The 18,722-nt window shown below is 37.4% G+C and overlaps 1 protein-coding gene across 1 annotated transcript in view; it reads right to left on the bottom strand.

Annotated features, from left to right (window-relative positions):
• Positions 1–297: 297 nt before the first annotated feature.
• The window catches only part of zak (sterile alpha motif and leucine zipper containing kinase AZK), a 214,693-nt gene continuing 196,268 nt past the window's right edge, over positions 298–18,722 (bottom strand). The window contains exons 18-20 of the mRNA XM_039757640.1: positions 18,592–18,666; positions 10,818–10,968; positions 298–3,190 (exon numbers count right to left, since the gene is read on the bottom strand). Coding sequence (XP_039613574.1) covers positions 2,493–3,190; positions 10,818–10,968; positions 18,592–18,666 — 924 coding nt within the window. The 3' untranslated portion in view covers positions 298–2,492. The remainder of the gene's footprint in view (positions 3,191–10,817; positions 10,969–18,591; positions 18,667–18,722) is intronic.

Raw genomic sequence — 18,722 nt, 5'->3', positions numbered from 1 at the left:
TTGGACCTGAACGCTTTCAATGGTAATTGGTCAGGAAAGGACTGGAAAATTAATTCTACTGGTCTAAAGCAGTGGTTCCCAGACTTGGGTTTTGTTCCAACCAGATTCACAATCAGTGATAGTAATTGATAATAATCAATCTCATTTAATTAGTTATTTTTTTCTCTTTTCTTATTCTGCAAACAGAAAAGCACAGAAGAATGATTTTTACATTATAAGACATTTAGAAATATTTCTCTTTTTTTGCTATTGCTTTAAATGCCTTTAAATGCTTAACTCTTTTTGTTGTTTTCCTATCACTTTTCCCTTTTTCTGTGTAGCCTGCTCCCTTCATTGTATCCTAATAGTGACATTAAAAACAAGCAAAGCCAAAAAATGCTTATGGACACAAGATGCACTGCTACTTAGGCAGTAAGGGTATGGTTGGCCAGTATCCACAAGGTACTCTGCTTCCTTAATATTTTTGGGCATTATTATTAATAATACAAAATTAAATGTGTAACTTAAATGCTTGTCTAAATGCTTGAGATTACAGATGTAGAAGGGGAGGGGATAGAAGTGCTAAAGTACCTTATCACAGAGCAGTAAGTATAGGGGATTTTAGACATTTTATTAAAATCTACACAATAAAGAGTATAAAAGAGGAGAATAGGATCACTATAGGACTTAACACGATAAAGCAATGCCTGTGTAAATACTTTAAGCAAATTTATTTTCTCCAAATGATGTTGGTTTTGTATGGTTGTGGAAGCTGATTTATAATCTTTTTTTAGATACTGTCAAATGTGTTGACCTCCCTACATTACAAAAGCATATTTTTCCTCTAAGTTAATTCTGGGGTTAAAGGAAACATATTTATCATTATAATATAAAACCATTACATAGTCTTAAATAAAAAAAGTGTTACATATGCATTATTGCTTGATTTGATAGAGTATAAATAGAGGATCTGAAAGCTATTTATACCCAATGTGCCTATCTAGCTTTATAAGAAAATCCACCTAAAAATGAGGTATATTTTTGTTGTATATGTTATTTACCCCACATGATTTGTAGTGATGACCAAGAAAAAATGTTTCATTTCATGTTTTCATGGAGACTGGAGATAAGGTTCCTGACAGAATGAAACCCTGTGGTGACCAGTGTTGGGCAACAGCAAACAATATCAAAATTCCATGAAAAAAATGTTATGTTACCTGAGTTGCATAATCTACATGTCAAGTCACCCAAATCTATGCTCACAACATGGAAAACGCTGCACTTTTGGCTAAAATATTGTTAAATGAATTCTCTGGAAAATGAAAGTAGTCAGGAAGCCTATTCATACTAGAACACACTTTTGAATTGAAGAAAGCACTCCTGATTGATAAATAAGGGGCAGAAGTGGGTCTTAATTTATAAAGATAACTCTGTGTGAATGGCCATCCTGTTTGTGGACTACTTTCATTGTTCATTTATTTATTTGACATTATTTTAGCAAAAGATGCATGCATTTTGATGTTAGGAGCATTCAACTGGATGACTTAACTTGACTTGTTCATTATTTAGCACAAGTAACCTGAGTTTTTTTTATAGATGTTTTTGATATTGTTTGTTATCCAGAATTGTTCATCTTAGACTTCCATTCTCTCTGAATCGTTGTTATCTCCATTTTACACGCTAAGGATATAGTTCTGTGTAACAGGCTCCAGAAGGCTTGTGAGGGTAGAGGTTAAAATGAATGCAGCAAAACACAACAGTTTTAATTTCCTGAAGTGGCCAAGTGAGAGCCCAGATCTCAATCCAGTTAGGACTTTGTGCCTGGACATGGAAAAAGGCTGTTTTCTCAAGATTCCCGTGCAGTCTGACAGAGTTTTTGAAAAGAAGAATGCAGAAAAACTGCAGTCTCCAGATATGCAAAGCTGATAGAGACAAAGTACAATCTGTGCACAATGATTCAAGGCTGTCATGGCTGCCAAAGGTGCATCAAGTGCTGAAGCCAAATTTACTTTAATCATGATTTAATGTTGCATAATGATAAAATGTGAAAACGTAAAATGGAATGAATGCTTTTTAATAGATTTGACTGTATATTCCACCCAGGGTTTGGTTTCTCGTCTTGCACACAATGTTTTTGAGATAAGCTCTGACTAAATATCCACCTTATAATTGAAAAAGTGGTCTAAAAAATGTATGGATAGGTGTTAGACATGTCACTTAGACCTCAATTTGTACTAAAAAAAATCTTTGGTTTTGCCACTGAACATACAGTATTTGTATCTACATTATTCTTTCATCAGTATTTACTTTAAGTTCTAGCAATGTGACAATTATACACATTGCACTTACCATTAATCCTGACTGTACAAGCCTTCAATGGTAAACCAATTTATAATACACTCACTATAAGGAAACATGATCAATACATACTGTTAAAATGTTAAACCCTGACTTGTCAAAGGAAGTTCTATAGCAAAGAGATGTGCATTTGAGTATCCTATGGAATCCTAAAATCAGTTGCGACCACGACCACGGCTTCCTCTCCTTGGCCGACCTCTCATCTGTTTGCTGTCCTGCTTTGAAGATTTCTTCTGGCGCTGCACTTTAATCCATCCTCCTTCACTGGCTTTGGCATCTTCTGTGTCACTTTTGCTATTGTCATCCACTGGTAGGAACATGCCTGGTATTGGCGGTGAGTGCTTATGGGATGCTTGACCCCAATTATTTGTTTTCGGTGTCAAAGCACGAGTCTGATGGTAGGGTCTGTGGTGTCTATTGTCTTGCCGAAATGGCGCAGAAGGCGTCAGGTTGTAATTATTCCCGTGGACTGTCTTCCAAGCCCCTGCATCAGAGTTCCTATTGTGGTAACTCCCTCTTGCCCGGGGTGTGTAGGAGCGCTCTTTATCTGACATGTTTTCTGAAGTTGTACTGGAAGAGCTGTTTCCTTTGGAGTCAAGGAATACACCAGATATTTTTCTGGTGAGTCCACCTGTTGGGGAAGAGCTTCTTGAACTGTTCCAGGAGGAGGGTTGTAGGTGATTTGAAGGTCTCCTCACTGCTGATGCGTAGGAAGCTTGGTCAGAACAGAAGGAAAGAAACTGAGGTAAAGTAGTCACACTGGAGCTAGCAGAATGAGGTAAGGCAGCAGGAGGCTTCTGGTCATTAAGCACCTGTCTCATTCGCAAGTTGTATATCCATTTGGGATCCACATCTTTAAAAAGATATAAAAAAAGATAGTGTAAGATAAAAATAGTAAGATGAACTTCATGCACAGGAATCCAAAATACAAGTTTAGTTTATCATGCTAGCTCTAGATGAATGTGGTGCAAGCCAAAGTGATATGAGTCCAAGGTAGTACCTCAATAGAGAGGAGGTGAAAAACTTTTCAGACATGATCTTGAAGAGCATACCTATCCATAATTTTACAAGGAAACTCTGTTAGCTGTTAGGTATCAAAAGTCCCATTTTGGAACATCCTTTCTGAATATGGGAGTGTAAGAAACATTTTAATGAGAAAATGCCATTCAACTAAGTTACTTAATCTCATCAATTAAGTTAAAATCTTCCAGAATCTGTGTGTGTGTGTGTGTGTATGTGTAAAATTCTTAACTAGGGACAGAAGCAAAGCCATAAAGAAGAAGTCAAAGACTCTGTTTGATGAAATGTGTTGTTCTAAATCATTGTCGGGCAACCGGTGCGCCGCGGAATTTTCTAGGGACGCCGCGAAAGCTTTTGTAAAATATTTAAAACTGCTAGTGTTTTTGAACTTTTGGTTGATTAAAAAGATAATGCTTAAAATATATATTTTATGTTGGAAAAACAGATAACGGAACACTTACGGAAACGAAGTTTAAGAAATGCGAAAGACTTCAACTGATCGCCATGAAAATGCGCGTCTGTCTTTCGAAAATTGATCCTCGCATCAATCTCATATGTGCCGAAAAACAATCTCAACGTTCGCATTAATGAAATTTAAGATTTATCCTTTGAGTCCTTTATTAATAAAATGTTTTTAAAGCTTGTAAAATTAACTGTTTTTATTGCCGATTGTCCATAGATTGTGTCGTCACGACTATATTTAAGGGCAGTCCCTCAGGTGCGCCGCAAAAGAAAATGTTTGGACTTAGTGCGCCGAAACTCGATAAAGGTTGCCTTTCACTGCTCTAAATACTCAAAACAAATTCCATGCCGTTCTTCCCCAATCCAAGCAATAAAAATTTCTCTCTCTCTTATGTCAGACTTTTTTGGTGTTTATGCCATCCAATCAAACTGTATGCTAAATATGTCCCGGTCACTTTGTGTGTTTCACTCACTCAAGTCCCAGAGACTTGAGTTAACTTGCTAAGCACATGCATGCTCTAGCTTATTATTCTATTCTCAAAAGTTTTACATGGTGAAAGGTAATTCTGTAAAGTGACAGAAGTAGGTCCCATGCCATGTAGTGTGGACAAAGGAATAATGCAGCTATTGCTGAGGAGCATGGGACTCTTCACCATAGCCTCCAAATGGATGAAAGTACAGTACTATGTGTGATCACCACTAAGAAGAACACCCTGTCTTTCTACCGGAGACACTCCTACTATATCAGTGGCTTTACAAGTTTAATTATGTGGACCCTGTGGCTGTAGCTTTTTGATTTAACCAGTTTCACAATCCATGAATTATTTTAGCTTTAATTCATCTTATTCTTTAATTGGCTGTATTCTTCTTCTCTTTTGAGCTGAGCACTAGTGTAAATTTACATTCATTATGAAATTTAGAAACATCTGTGTTTTTGCCTTGGTTTTAAGTTCGTAACTCTCTTTTTGTCCTTTTTCTGTGGAGTTTGCTCCTTTAATTGCATCCTTATAATGATGACAATGAAGGATGAGAACAGCAGGGCAAACAACACAGAATGATGAAAAGCTTGGAAACAGAAATTTCAAAACTAGGTACGCTAAATTTTACTGGAATGTAGCAAGCATTTATGTATTTTACAAGGAAATAATTTAGCATTTTTATGTTGTTTATTAAGATTTATTCATCATCATCATTATGGTTTTCATTCCACTTTTCCATTTGTTTTGGCTATTTAAAATAGCTATTCCATTATTTACTAGTGACCATGCTAGTGGGCATGTCAGTGAAGTAGCTGCAGCCTTTCAGCATTCAGTGTCGTTTGTCTCTGCTCATTGTTAACTGTCTATATTACAGCCTTTCTTCATAAAGAATGGAATCAGAGGAAAGATACTGTACTGTCAATGTAAAAAATAGCAAGCAGTTTTGGGCACCTGGACCTGTGAAGACATTAGTGTGAAAAGGTGCTTAAGGGGCACAATTGCCAGGGACAAAGGCACCAACATGAATGCAAAGGACATGGGCAGGCCTCACGACAGACCTCCAAAAGAAAGTGAGGCCCATGCCGATCAGGAGAGAACAATAATGCAAGACTGTGTAAAAAGGCAGTGGCCACTGGGGATTGCAGACCAATGATGGGAGAATGAAAGATGATCCATATGAGAAAACATACAATGTTCTCCCAGACTGCTAAAGCGCTGTGGTGCTAATAGTGGAATAATAGCAAAAATAGGTAGATAAGACCTAGTTGAACGGAAAGCAAGGATTGTAACCAAGAGATTATATTATGAGCGTCAAAACCTTTAGACGAAAACCAAAAATCAAAGTCAGAAGAATTTGCTAAAAATTTGTTAACAAGAAGTCCAAGATGAATACTAATGGAGAATCACAGAGAGGTGTTGTTATTTGTAATGTTGGATAAGTCCAAAATGACTGCCTTATATCCTATTGCATTAATGATGTTACATACCACAAATGTCTGGGTTGTTACCAAGGAAACATGTAAAGAAATGGTGGAGCCATCAGAAAAAAATGAAAAGTGTAAAATAAGAATATAATAACGCCAAGGTTAAGTCCAAATGACCGATCATCATAATATTCAGAACCCTATAATATAATTAAAAATCAATAAAGAGTGTGAAATAATTTTAAAAAATGTGCCATGAAAGCTATTATAACTTAAATCTTAACTCTATCAAAACATCAGTGGGTTTTGGGGCTACTTGAACTTATAGATAAAGTGAAAAAGGGTCAAGGGGGTCTGACAGGAGATTGTAAGACTTCTTTATGATAGGTGGCAATGAAAGGTTTCTTCTGGAAAAGGATAGGAGGTACTGAGTTGCTTCCTTTAAGAAGACAGAGACAACCACAGAGGCTTGAAAGGTGGCCAGAAAACCTGATAGAGGGCACATGGATCTCAGTACAAATAAACAGAATCATACCATCCACTTAAAAGGAGAAGTCCACTGCTAGGGCAGGTTCCAGCCTGATGTAACTTTAGTGAAAGAAGAGCTAAACTTGACACCGGATGATGTCATTATGAGTTTTAAAGTCACCTAATGCTAGAACATTTGGCAAGTGTTCACTGGGAGGAGGAAGAGAAGCCAGAGGGGGGAGGCAGAGAGAGAAGAAGAAACAGAGAGATGGAAGGGGGGTGCTTTAGTGGTATGAGAGGTGCACAGGAATGAGTCTCTCAGTCTCGGTGACAGGAGTTTGAGACATGAACCAGCAATAATACAGTATCTCAAGGCTTGTTTCACTTGTTAATTTGATACTTTACATATTTCATTTGTGTGAATGCCTGAACAAAATGTTTTTTCTTTAACACTTCTTGACTATTGGCATTATTCAGCATGTGGACCCAAGAAACACCAGGATGTAACTCAGCTCTTTAACTATTTATCTTTTGACAAGATTTCTGATGGAGATGGTCAGAATATTTCCTTGGTAGGAAAAAATAAAACACTTTGACAGTAAACAGAGGAAGGGCAAGCTTACCTTCAGGCAGACCAGAATCTTTAAAAATCGACAATAGGCACCTAGTGGTTTGCTTTGATATTCCATATTTCTCTACCTTTACATTATAATCCATCCATCCATTATCCAACCCACTATATCCTAACTACAGTGTCATGGGGGTCTGCTGGAGCCAATTCCAGCCAACACAGGGCGCAAGGCAGGAAACAAACCCCGGGCAGGGCACCAGCCCATCGCGGTTTATATTATAATCAATATTAAAAAGAAAAACCCTGTTTGGATACTTTGTGGTTTGATGACACTTTGCGGTCTATACACAGGATAGCACAGTTACTTTAAAAAAATTCATCCATTCATTAATTTTCTATACAGTTACCATCACTGCGGGGTTATGGGTGCTGAAGCCAAACTCTGCAGCAACAGATGCAAGACCAAACTCAGATTAGAATCAAATCCAAGGGACACTCTTATACTGACTCAAGTAGTTGCCAGTCTGTAATGGTGCAGGTTGGCTCCATGCTCCCTGTTCCCTTTGCTTGAGTTTGTGGGTTCCTAAAAAAAAAAGTCAGAGACCTAATTCACTTGCTGATTCTCCAACCGTTCTTCAAGCCTCACCGCTACGGCTCATCCCACTGCTGCCACCATTTGTAATGGTGAGGGTTGGTTCCATGCTCCCTGTTTCCTTTAGAAGCCTCTTGAACAAGCACCGACTCTCTCTGGTCTTTAACCTCCACCTCTTTGTCTTCCTCTTTTTCCTCTCCATCTGTCCTCTCCTTCTGCTGTGCAGGTTCCCCTTATCTTGACCTGACTAACTGGGTCTGAGGTGCGAATGATGCATGTAACTGACACTCACAGCCAGTCACCCCAACCATCTCCAGAGCGGAACATGCCTGCAGACGCCCACACCCGATTGGAGCCACCTCATCACCGGGACCTGATAATTAAAGTACAATCTGCCCAACGCCATGGATCACTTATCACACAGTCAACATAACCTGTATATTTTAAGGGTGAAACTAGAGTAACTGTTGAAAATATATGGTGAAAATGTGAAAACCTCAAACAGGCAAAGCCACTGTGTTGCTTCTAAGCAATGTTTGATTAAATTTCCACATGTGAATGTTGTTTACTGAACCTCCTTTTTTTAGTAATGAATCCTGGGTATAAAGGAAAAACCTAATAAGATGCCACATAAATGCACAGGGCTAATATAGCGTTACCAACTAATCTAACACGCATGTCTTTGGAATGGAGGAAGAAACATGCAAAGCAGTGACAAAGCCAGAAACAGTGAGGTATCAGTGTTATCTATTGTACCAATGCATCTTTAAATCTGTTTTCATTTAAACAAAAGTCAACTTCATGCTGAGGGAGACATGGCGACCACACATCCATATCCTTAGATATCTTGTACCTACATTTTGCTTCTCCTACAGAGCCCAAAGCTTTCTTTCAAAATGGTTTCTTTGACAAAGTCACCCTGTGTGATTTAGCATGACTGGCTCTTTCATTTAGTACATTTCCTTATTGATTCAGTCCTTTCTCTCTTTTCTTCACAGCATTCCTAAGTTCTGTCTCCTCCTTATGAGTTAGGTCACTGCACTCTTTTTTCTGTCTCTTGTCCTCTCTAGGTTAATGTACTGCCTCTCCCCAGTCATGATTCTGGCTTTTGAACAGTGCAGGTTTCATTTTAGTCCCTTTTTTAGATATTTTTTTTTTGTCATCTTCAAGGTGTTGACAAAATGTTACTGTTATATTTTATTTATTTTTGAGCTGCTGTTTTCTTTCTTGTGGAAGCCACCATTTTGTGGTTACTTTTTTGGGTCAGCTCTTGGTAATACATGACATTGGGAAGAATCATGTTGTGACATCACTTACAGGAAGTACTGTACATAAGGCAACAGTGCAGTCAATCCTTTTGGCATCCAAGGTTATGGATTCTTTAACAAAAATAAGCATTTGCAGTGTTGGTAGGAAGGGTCTAAAAGATTTATTCAGGACAACAGAACAAATGCATGTTCTTTTCCCTTTGAATTTTGGTTTACATTTTGAGCTTGTTACTTTCACTTTGATCTCCTGGAATTTTGACCTTACTTTTAAATTTTAACTGTTGAGTTTTTGTCTCTTACATCTCCTGGTCCCATAAAAAATGTTTTTTTCTGCTTTTTTCATCAAGGCATAACACCAACTATGCCAGAATGCTCCTGCTGGAATGTCCCTTCTCCTTTATGGTGTCTATACCACTACACTGCTTCTTTCTCCCTTTTGGCTTTGCACTACTGTTAGTTATATTTCCTGACCTAGAGGTCCTTGCATAGCTCTGTTCCTCACAACCTTCAAAGCCTAAGTTCTCCACACATACCTTGAGAAAGTTTCTGTTTTGCCAGGTGCTGATCATTGCCATTTGTTCAACCTGAACTGTGAAATGAGCTCTTCATGACTACCAGTTCTCCCATTTTACATGAGTCCAGGCACCTCCTGATGATCCACTCCTATGCTGCTTAAACCTCTGCCATTCAGCTTTACTCTGAATATCTAAACATATTTTCAACTAAGTTAACCATCAATTTACTGTACTTCTGTTGAAGTTTCTAGTATATTATTTAGTCTTGGCATCATCTGCAGCACTAAACGTCTTCTATTCTACTAAGACATTTACTCTGAATTATTTGTTAACTTTGACTTGTCTAAATTCCACATGTTATGTGTGAATACTGATTTTCCTTAAACAGCCTTGGCCAAAGTCATTGGCAAAATACATATCCAATTTTCCGAACCTAATTATTCCATTACAGGGCGATGGAGAGGTACAGACTTTCAGAGGCAGGACACAAAAAAACAACATAGTACAGTTTGCAAGTCTATCACCGAGACAAAGGAAGAACAAGCAAACTCTGCACGGCAGTATCTGGACAAGAATTTAAAGCCAGATTTTTGCAGTTGTGAGGCAGCAGTAAAAAACACTGAATAACTGTGCCATCTATATAAGGAATAATAATAATAATAATAATAATAATAATAATAATAATAATAATAATACGGGCTCTGCCCCCTGCTTGCTTTGCTCGCTAACTCCCAGGTGTCGGTGCCAGGCACCCGCTATCTTGCAACTGAGCTGCTTGAAGGCTGTCGACACAGTCCTCTGTTAGAGAAAGTGATTGCATTCAAAGAGATGGCATATAGAAGAGTGTGCGGGGCATGGGAGGAAGAAGGTTTTGTCCTTAGTTATTACAGATAGAAAATAAGTTATTTGAGTATTTGACTACAACAGTCTATTTTAAATACCAATGAATAATAAAATATAGTAAAGAGTAAAAGAAGTAAAAAGATAAAATGTAATAAAACATAATAAAAAGTAAATAAAATATTAAATGACATTAACAACCCGTCAAAAACAATATTATGAAATACTTTATCCTCTAGCTTACATTCTATAAAAGCTGCTTTTTTGCATTTCTGTTCGCATATTGTTCAGTATATTTTTCTCCATTTTGTTTAGTGGATGATTCCCTTTGTTCTTGATTTTTATTATATGCAGCTCTTTTTTGTTAATTTTCTTGTTTTCGATGTTCATTATCAGCTCCTGCTGCTCTTTTTCTATCGTGATCTAAAATTTGATGTTCCTGAATAGATTATTTGCTTTTCTGCCTTGCCATTATAACTTACTGCGTTGAAGGGTGAGGTATCACTGAGAGTGTCACAGGGTGCTACAGAGAGAGGATGTGCACAGTAAGAGTAACGATTGGGCGAGGTCAAGGCTGAATAACACGGACACAACAGAAAACTTTTTAAATATAATTGAGAGATAATATTCCTGTGCTTTCCATCCCAGAAGGAGCTCCTTCATACTTTGTGTTCAGTATTGCTTGGATTACTTCTGTCACCCTAAAATTGTATTAAGAAGCTCCAGTAACTGGATGGATGAATGGATAATCTCATGCTTGTTGTAGAAACTGGATGAACATATTATCAACTCAGTGTCTTAAAACATGCATTTGTTTGTGGTTGTCAATAAATATACTTACTTGATCCTGTCCGGCTTCTTGGTTTTCCTTCACTGTCCTTTGCAATGCCAGTCTGTATTAGAAGCTGGACAGTTTTAATTTCATCCTGACTACTTATTGGCCATTGTACTGAATGGTAATGCTTTGTGACTTTTGGTGATCGCACATCATTCTGTAAAAAAAACAACATGGAGAAAGCAGCACAATGGATTAGGTATTACTTTATGACACTGATGGAAAATGTTTGTTTTATAGCTTTTATTAACAACACCTTCTTTTTCAGTCTAACATTCTAGGCAATACAGTTGAGCTCATGGGTGTGAATGAACTTGGCACAGTTGCGCTGGAAGCGTTGTAGTCTTTGATCCTGGAGGTTTATTTGGAATTGATTTGATAAGAGCTATAGAATTTGCTGAAGTGTGTGGGTTGTTTCCTGATTACTGCACTATAATGCTGCACCTGGGGTGTACTGTACATTTGTCAGTTAGTAACTGTCATTCTGCTATAGTTTAATGACATCTTATCTCGCTTAAGGTCATTAAATTGGAAGGGCAGAAAAAAGTGACCTATGGTAAAAAGAGTACATGACCTAATATTTTTTAAAGAAAATTAATTAAAGTTGAATGCTGCTGCCTCATACCCCGAGATTGCTGGGCTCAAATCACGGCCTAGTCACTGTTGGGAGTGTGCAATGTTCTCCTTTAATATATGTTAGTTTTTCTCCTGATAATACACTTTTTTTTTCTTGTGGTTTAAAGGTCATCATCTTATCCATTAAGCCACACTACAATGTCATGTATATTACTTAATTTAGGTCAGAGAATTTGTACAGAAAGAATAAACTTTTTGCAACAGTTGGGAATAATCCTCCCAACTCTCTTCACATACAACCTACTATAAAATCAGCATTTAAACAGAAGCCATCATTGCAGTAATGCATGAAGTAGAAGGGATAAACACAGGGAAAGAAAGTGAAAGGAAAGGCAGATCTTCACCTAACGAATTATATAACATACCATCAGTTCTACAGAATAAACTAGAGTTGAACATAGAGTTACCAGACGTCCTTCCATATATGCCGGGGCAGTCATGTATTTCTTGCCAAATGTTTGGGTCCCAATTTATTTTTTTAAAAGTCCTCATTTCTATGACTCATTTCTCAATTTATTGATAGAGCAGAATGCAAGTCATTATAGAAAGAGCACTTTGGAGTGTATGTTATTCGGTGCATAAAAAATAGCCAATCATTTCAATTCTGTTCAAAACAGGCGATATCAGAGCAATCAGATATTCTGTATTTATGAAATGAAGGTTATGAACTGGGATATGATCAAGTGTGATATGAAGGCACTTAGCTCTGAGACAGCTTGCTCTACCCATGTGCTTAATCTGTCAGTGCTTGTATTTGAGTAATGATGAACTTAGGTGAGAATTTAAATTTCTGAAAAAAGACATTTAGTTCTGAGAACAACAAACTCATATGCCAAACATATGGTGGTAGATGTTCTATACCCCGTTAAGGATATAGAGATACTAAGCAGCATATTAATACCAAAAAACATAAAGACACTGAAAAGAGTAAGTGTGCCAAGTAGGCCAGGCCTTAGAGCAGGCACTAGTTATGCAAGCATAAGGCTGTTCTCATATTATTCAACAGCCTATGTAAAATTCTATCTAAGTAGCTGTACAGAGCTTTCTTTTTCAATTGAGTTATCAAATGTGCACCAGCGTCAAAGTGGATGCAGTTAGCATCGTAACATAGCAAATATGACTCAGCAAGTGCATACAGTGCCGTTTAATGTCCACAAGTAATAAAGTACATTATTGCAAGAGTGGCTTCATAGGCAGTATTTGTTTGATTTTGTCGTGTGAATGATCAATGTAAACATGTTTGTATACAACACTGTAAAACCACAATGCCCCCATTACTCACTCTCGAATAATCCCCTGCTTCCCCATGTTCTTTCAGGGAAAATCTAGGCCCTCTAGTTGAACAGCTCCAGGGTACTTTTTAAATATTTTTCTAGTGTTCTCATAACTATAACCTATGTGAGATATGGCTGGCCATTCATCCCGGCCAATACCCCAGGCCGCTAGATGCAGCCCTCCTTGCAGCATAGAGGTACCCCGAATGCCAGCAGGGAATTATGGACAGTGGAGTCGTAATACACAGCCCTGCTGGATACCATGGGGGCCGCCAGGAGTCGCTGCAGGGAGGCCCAGGGATTTAGATTTTCTTTATAGCCTGGAAGTATTTCCAAGTCACGGTAATGGAAGAAATGATATATTTCCAGGCTGAAGAAAAAAGAGAAGTTTTTACCTGACCCGGAAGTGCTGGATAATCACATGGACTGAGGGCTCAGAAGCACTTCCGGGTCGAGGACTATAAAGAACTGTGGGAGATCCCAGACAATTGAGCTGAGTTGGGAGGCAGGGTGGCTAAGCGTCTGGGAGAGTGGAGGATTGGTTATTGTTTGATTATTGTTATTGAAGAATTGTGGAGAGGAGCGTGCTTTGTGCACATTATTATCATAATAAATCAATTATTTGGACGTGTGGTCTGAGGGTTCAAGGGAGCAAGAGAGCCCCTAATCTGTCACACCTAACAGAAACTGCAAATTGACTGTGTTTTTATCTTTAGGCCAAAACGGTAAAAGAAGAACTTCTACTGAACTTATGAATGAGAAACAGCTTCAAATGGTTGACCAGCAGATGATAAAGAAGGAAATATCACCAGAGCAGCTGAAGTGACTACTCTGCCAAACTAGCCTAAGGTCAAGCCCAAGATTCTGATTGTTGTACATTGTGGCAGCAGCCTGTCACCTTACTATTAGTCTCATGAAAGAAGGCACAAAACCAGTGGTATTTATTCTGTGAACATGTTTGCACATAATTAGATAATAACAAAAAAAATCTGCCCTAAGGATTACATAGCTTTCTGCATACTCTGATTACTGTCATTGGCAGCACATCTGTGCTCGATGATCCAAATTTATAAAAAAACAAAACCAGGATCAGTGCTCACTTGGCAGAAGTAACATGTCCGTTAGGTGCAGGAGAACGAAGATTAATGGGATATTACCATGTAGACATGTCTGGTTTCCTCATCAGTGATTTCATCATTTTTTCCATTGCTTCAGAACAGTTGGCAATTTCAAAAACCTTTCATTCAAATCTTCTAGATATTTTATTCCCAGTAAATTTCATTGAAAACATTTTCCAGAAAAAAAAAGTTAAAGGTTCATAATCAACACAAACTTAAATAAAATAAGAATTGATAGTAGTGATAGAACAAATAAAATTGCTTTGAACAAAGCATGTACTTTGTGTTGCTTTTTTATGTTTTAATGAAGTGAAATTTTAAGGTCACATTTGGTTAAAAATTCATCCATTATCCAACCCGCTATATCCTATCTACAGGGTCACGGGGGTCTGCTGGAGCCAATCCCAGCCAACATAGGGCGCAAGGCAGGAAAAAAACCCCGGGCAGGGCACTAGCCTAACGCAGGGCACACACACACAGACCAAGCACACACTAGGGACAATTTAGAATCGCCAATGCACCTAACCTGCATGTCTTTGGGAGGAAACAGGAGCACCCGGAGGAAATCCACACAGACAAGGGGAGAACATGCAAACTCCACGCAGGGAGTGCTCGGGAAGCGAACCCAGGTCTCCTAACTGTGAGGCAGCAGTGCTACCCACTGCACCACCCTTGGTTAAAAATGATGGGTAATAATGAGGTTCTGTAACAAATGTTAAAATCTATCACTGACTCCAGCATGCACATCACTCCAAAATGTCTCTGTACATGTTTTTGTCTTTCTTTTACTTATGAACAAGAAAGTATTATAAACTAAGACAGAAGCATAAAATCTGGACAGGATTCTCAACTGAGACTCTCAATTGGTATATTAAAAGAATACTCCATCCAAAAATGTAATTTTTATATGTTATTTAACCTGTGTACTTTGTAGTGGTGGCTGAGAAAAATATTTTCTCTCATGCTTTCATAGAGAAAAGACAAAAAAAAAAGATTCAAATTGATCGGGACCCAACAGTGACCAACTCTGGAAAACATCAATGGAAAAAAGAAAAAAAATCTCAATAGACTTGCGTTGCATAATCCACATATAAAATGTGTTCATATTTTCTTCAAATATTATTAAGAGTTACTTCCTAAAATAAATCTGTGTTGGATGTCAACAGAAAAAATGTAATTCCCACAATTCTGTGCATTTTAATTGAAGACAGGATACTTGACCAATGAATGAGGAAGAGAGGTGGATTGTCAATTTAAGCATACAGTATTATGGAAATTATGTCTTTCTTGTTGACATTTAAGGCAGGGTTTCCAGAAAGTAACATGTGGATTATGTGACACGAGTTATGTGAGAATTTTTTGTTTCTTTTTTGCATGGATGTTTTTCACAGATTGCATGCTTTTGTTCAGAACTGGTCACCGCAGTGTTTTATTGAGTCTGAATCTTCAATATGTTGTTTCTCTACGAAACAACAAATTGAAATTTTTTTCTAGGTCACCATCAAAGTACATGGGGTAAGTAACATATAAACATATAAAAAAAATATTTTTGGGTGGAGTATTCCTTTACCCACATAATGTTTAACTAACACATGGAATACCTTAGAAGTTAAGGCAGAAGCATATAGAAATTTTCCACACAATGTAAAACAATGAACAACATAATATAACATAAAAAAGTAATGTTAACAATACAACAAACAAAACAATATTAATAAAGGAATCCTAAATTGTCTTTAAGAACAATTACATAACACATAATCATGACTATCTGGTCCTATTGTAAGAATAAGAATGTCCATTGTAAGGACAACTACAAAGACAGGGCATTAAAACTAAATTCAACTAAATCTTGTACACTCCAAGCACTTATCTTGTCTTAGGTTATCTAAAATGTACCCAAGGCCAAGACTCAAGTTGTGAGCAAAGACTTGCTTTGCCCACATGTTACGGGTCTCTCCCATACTCAGACAATTTTTTCCAATCTACTTTAGAGTTTTTCTTCTTCAGTTAAATATTTACAAAACATTGTTTTGACTTTGGAAATGTATTGCTACAGCATAAGTTTAAAAATACCGAATGGATAAATGCAAAAATTATGACTTTCAAGGGGACTGAACACTTTTGCATGCCTCTGTATCAGAATCACTATTACTCTCAAAACACGTCTATTACTGGATGAGGTAATATTCCATACAGAAAAATGGTTGAGATATCTAACAATATACGGTATTGCTCACTTGTCACCTTGTTGTATTCAGTTGGAAAAATCTCAGTCCATTTATTATTACACAGTGAGAAAGAAATGTCTAAATTAAAATTAGACAAAAAATCCATTTGAGGAACTTTCTAAAATCTCAGTAGAATCTGGTAAGAATAAATATTAATGATAAATTAAGAATGCTGGGCATCTGTTACCCTTATTCAATTTCAAAGTTCACTACATGGTTTGAGGATGGTATTGAAACTGAATTTGAATATGATATGAACTACTATAGTCATGTATGTGTTCAGTACCATACTTGCTGTTATGTATTCTTATAAAACTAATAAAGGGGAAGGGAAATTTGAGATTGGATGTAAAATAAATTTCAGTCATCTATGCAATACAGTTAGTTAGGACCTGCACTCTGACAAACATGGATAACTGAACAAGTGTAAAAGATCTTAACTTATTCACAAATCTGAAAGTAGCATGATCAAGAGCAAGTAATGTTGTCAAGGGCACTCTTGGGAATAGAAATATTGGCAGAAATGTCACTGCAATAGGTTTTCTTGTAAAAAAGAAACAAAAAATAAGTTGTCTACCAGCATCCATTACCACAAACCATAGCAAATAAAGAAACCAGGCTTCAGTTTCAACTTTGTACTTAGTTTTCAATATCTAGACTGAAGGACAGAGAAATATTGAGACGGAATCCTAAATACACAGACAATGTCACCATCTCAGTTAGCTTATTTTACTGTACTGCAAGCTAAGGCATACATAACAGTTTATGTCTTAATTGTGAAATTTCATTAACTTAGTTTCTTTGTACATTTACTGTAAAAACAAACTTCACTTGAAAAAGGTATGCTGAAAGATGACAAACAAATCTGTGTCTTCCAAAATGTTACAGTATATCTAGCTAAAGTGCAGTGTTATAAATGATAGTGTCATTGACATTAATATTTTTTTATATCATCAATACATTTATACATATCACTTACCTAAACAGTAAGCAAAGTAGCCAAGACCCTAAATATACTCCTGTGTTTATTTACGAACACCTTACATGAAGTCACACTTTAAACATTGGACATTAAACTATCCATCTATTTACTCTGGACACCTGCTCAGTCCATCATAAGGTCCTTGATGGGGCTACAGGTTATCTTGGCAGCATCAGGTACCAGATATAAATTAACACTAGATGGGCTGGCAGTTCCACACACGCAGAATCAGTTAACCTAACCTGAACGTTATTGGCAACTGAGAAGCAGTCAGTTTACATGGTGTTTATTTGCCAAAGTCTTTCTGATCTCAGTGACTTTACCATAATTTTGTCTAAATGAACAAATGTCCAGCTTAATCATCACCTGCAAAAGTTAATTGTGATATATGGATGGATGCCATTTTTAGACTTTTTGCAAGTGGTTGCACATAACGTGGCACAATATATTGTGCAGTACAATTAATCTTTAATTTGCAGGGCTTTGAGTTGCCTCTCTAATTGTACTTCCATTATCTGTTTTATTATGTACAGTATGTTGTGTTTGTAGCACTGTAAAATGCACATTGCGGTGCCTGTATGCTAGCTGTGCACATTTTTGCTCCACATATTTGTCGTACCACTCTTTTATTGGGACATGTTTACCAGTGCTCTTGTCATTCCAACACTCCATACAGAAGGTGACTGGGCTAGTAATCAAAATCACCATCTGCAGCTCTCTCAGTAAGCATTACTAACAACTTAATTATTGATAATAGTTAGGAATAAATTCTATTCATAGTTTAAGTTAACTACTGTGACCACACGGGGCACCCCGAGCCCCAAACCTCAGACACAGTAGTACTTCACAAAATCCTGGTTAAAAATAAAGTCATTTATTATAAACAGGTCACCAAATGTGAAATAATAGACCAATCAGAATTAAACCAAACAAGGGTCTCTCTCTCTCCTCTTTTTCTGCTTCTCCTTTGAGTGTTGCTAGCTGCCTCCCAACTCAGACTCATCCAATGTGAGGAGACGGGCTTCTTTTCAACCCGGGAATGCTTCCTGTGCCATGCTTTGTCTTCCTGGAAGCAATTCTGGGCCATACAGAAACCCAGGGTTACAGTTCCGGACTCCAACTCCCAAGCACCCCTGCAGGTGTCCCAACCAGGCTTCCACACAAGGACACTGCCACCTGTCATATAAGGAATGGGATTGTTCCCAACTTCCAGCTTCCGCTGGTCCAAGCAACAGAGAAGCCTGGATGGACACAAAGTTATTTCTTTGTCTAATCAGCCAACCCATATGTCCTTCTGTTCTGGCCACCCATTTGTATTCCATCAATACATTTGTAACTATTTAGACTTTAAAGTGTAGATTTGGATTCAGTGTCACATGTAATGAAACATAAAAAGATTTCTTTTGCCAACCAAGTTGAAAAATGTTTTGTTTTACCATTCAGTCTGAATGAAACATTAGTTAACACTGTGATTAAGGCACCAGCAATGCACTGTAGTCAACCCAAGTCTGCCATTTTAGTAGCCACTTAAAAGCTTACCTCATAATTCACAATACATTCGACAGTCTCATTTTCTTGAATTCCAACAATCCACTTGTCCATAACAAAAGGAGGCTGCAAAACAGTAGGTGTTAAGAAACCAATTAACTCTCCAATATGGTTTAGTACAT

Source organism: Polypterus senegalus, chromosome 6, assembly GCF_016835505.1.
Source record: "Polypterus senegalus isolate Bchr_013 chromosome 6, ASM1683550v1, whole genome shotgun sequence".
NCBI lineage: Eukaryota > Metazoa > Chordata > Cladistia > Polypteriformes > Polypteridae > Polypterus > Polypterus senegalus.
The sequence above is the reverse complement of the archived record's forward strand: the minus strand, read 5'-3'. Positions and strand labels throughout refer to the sequence as shown.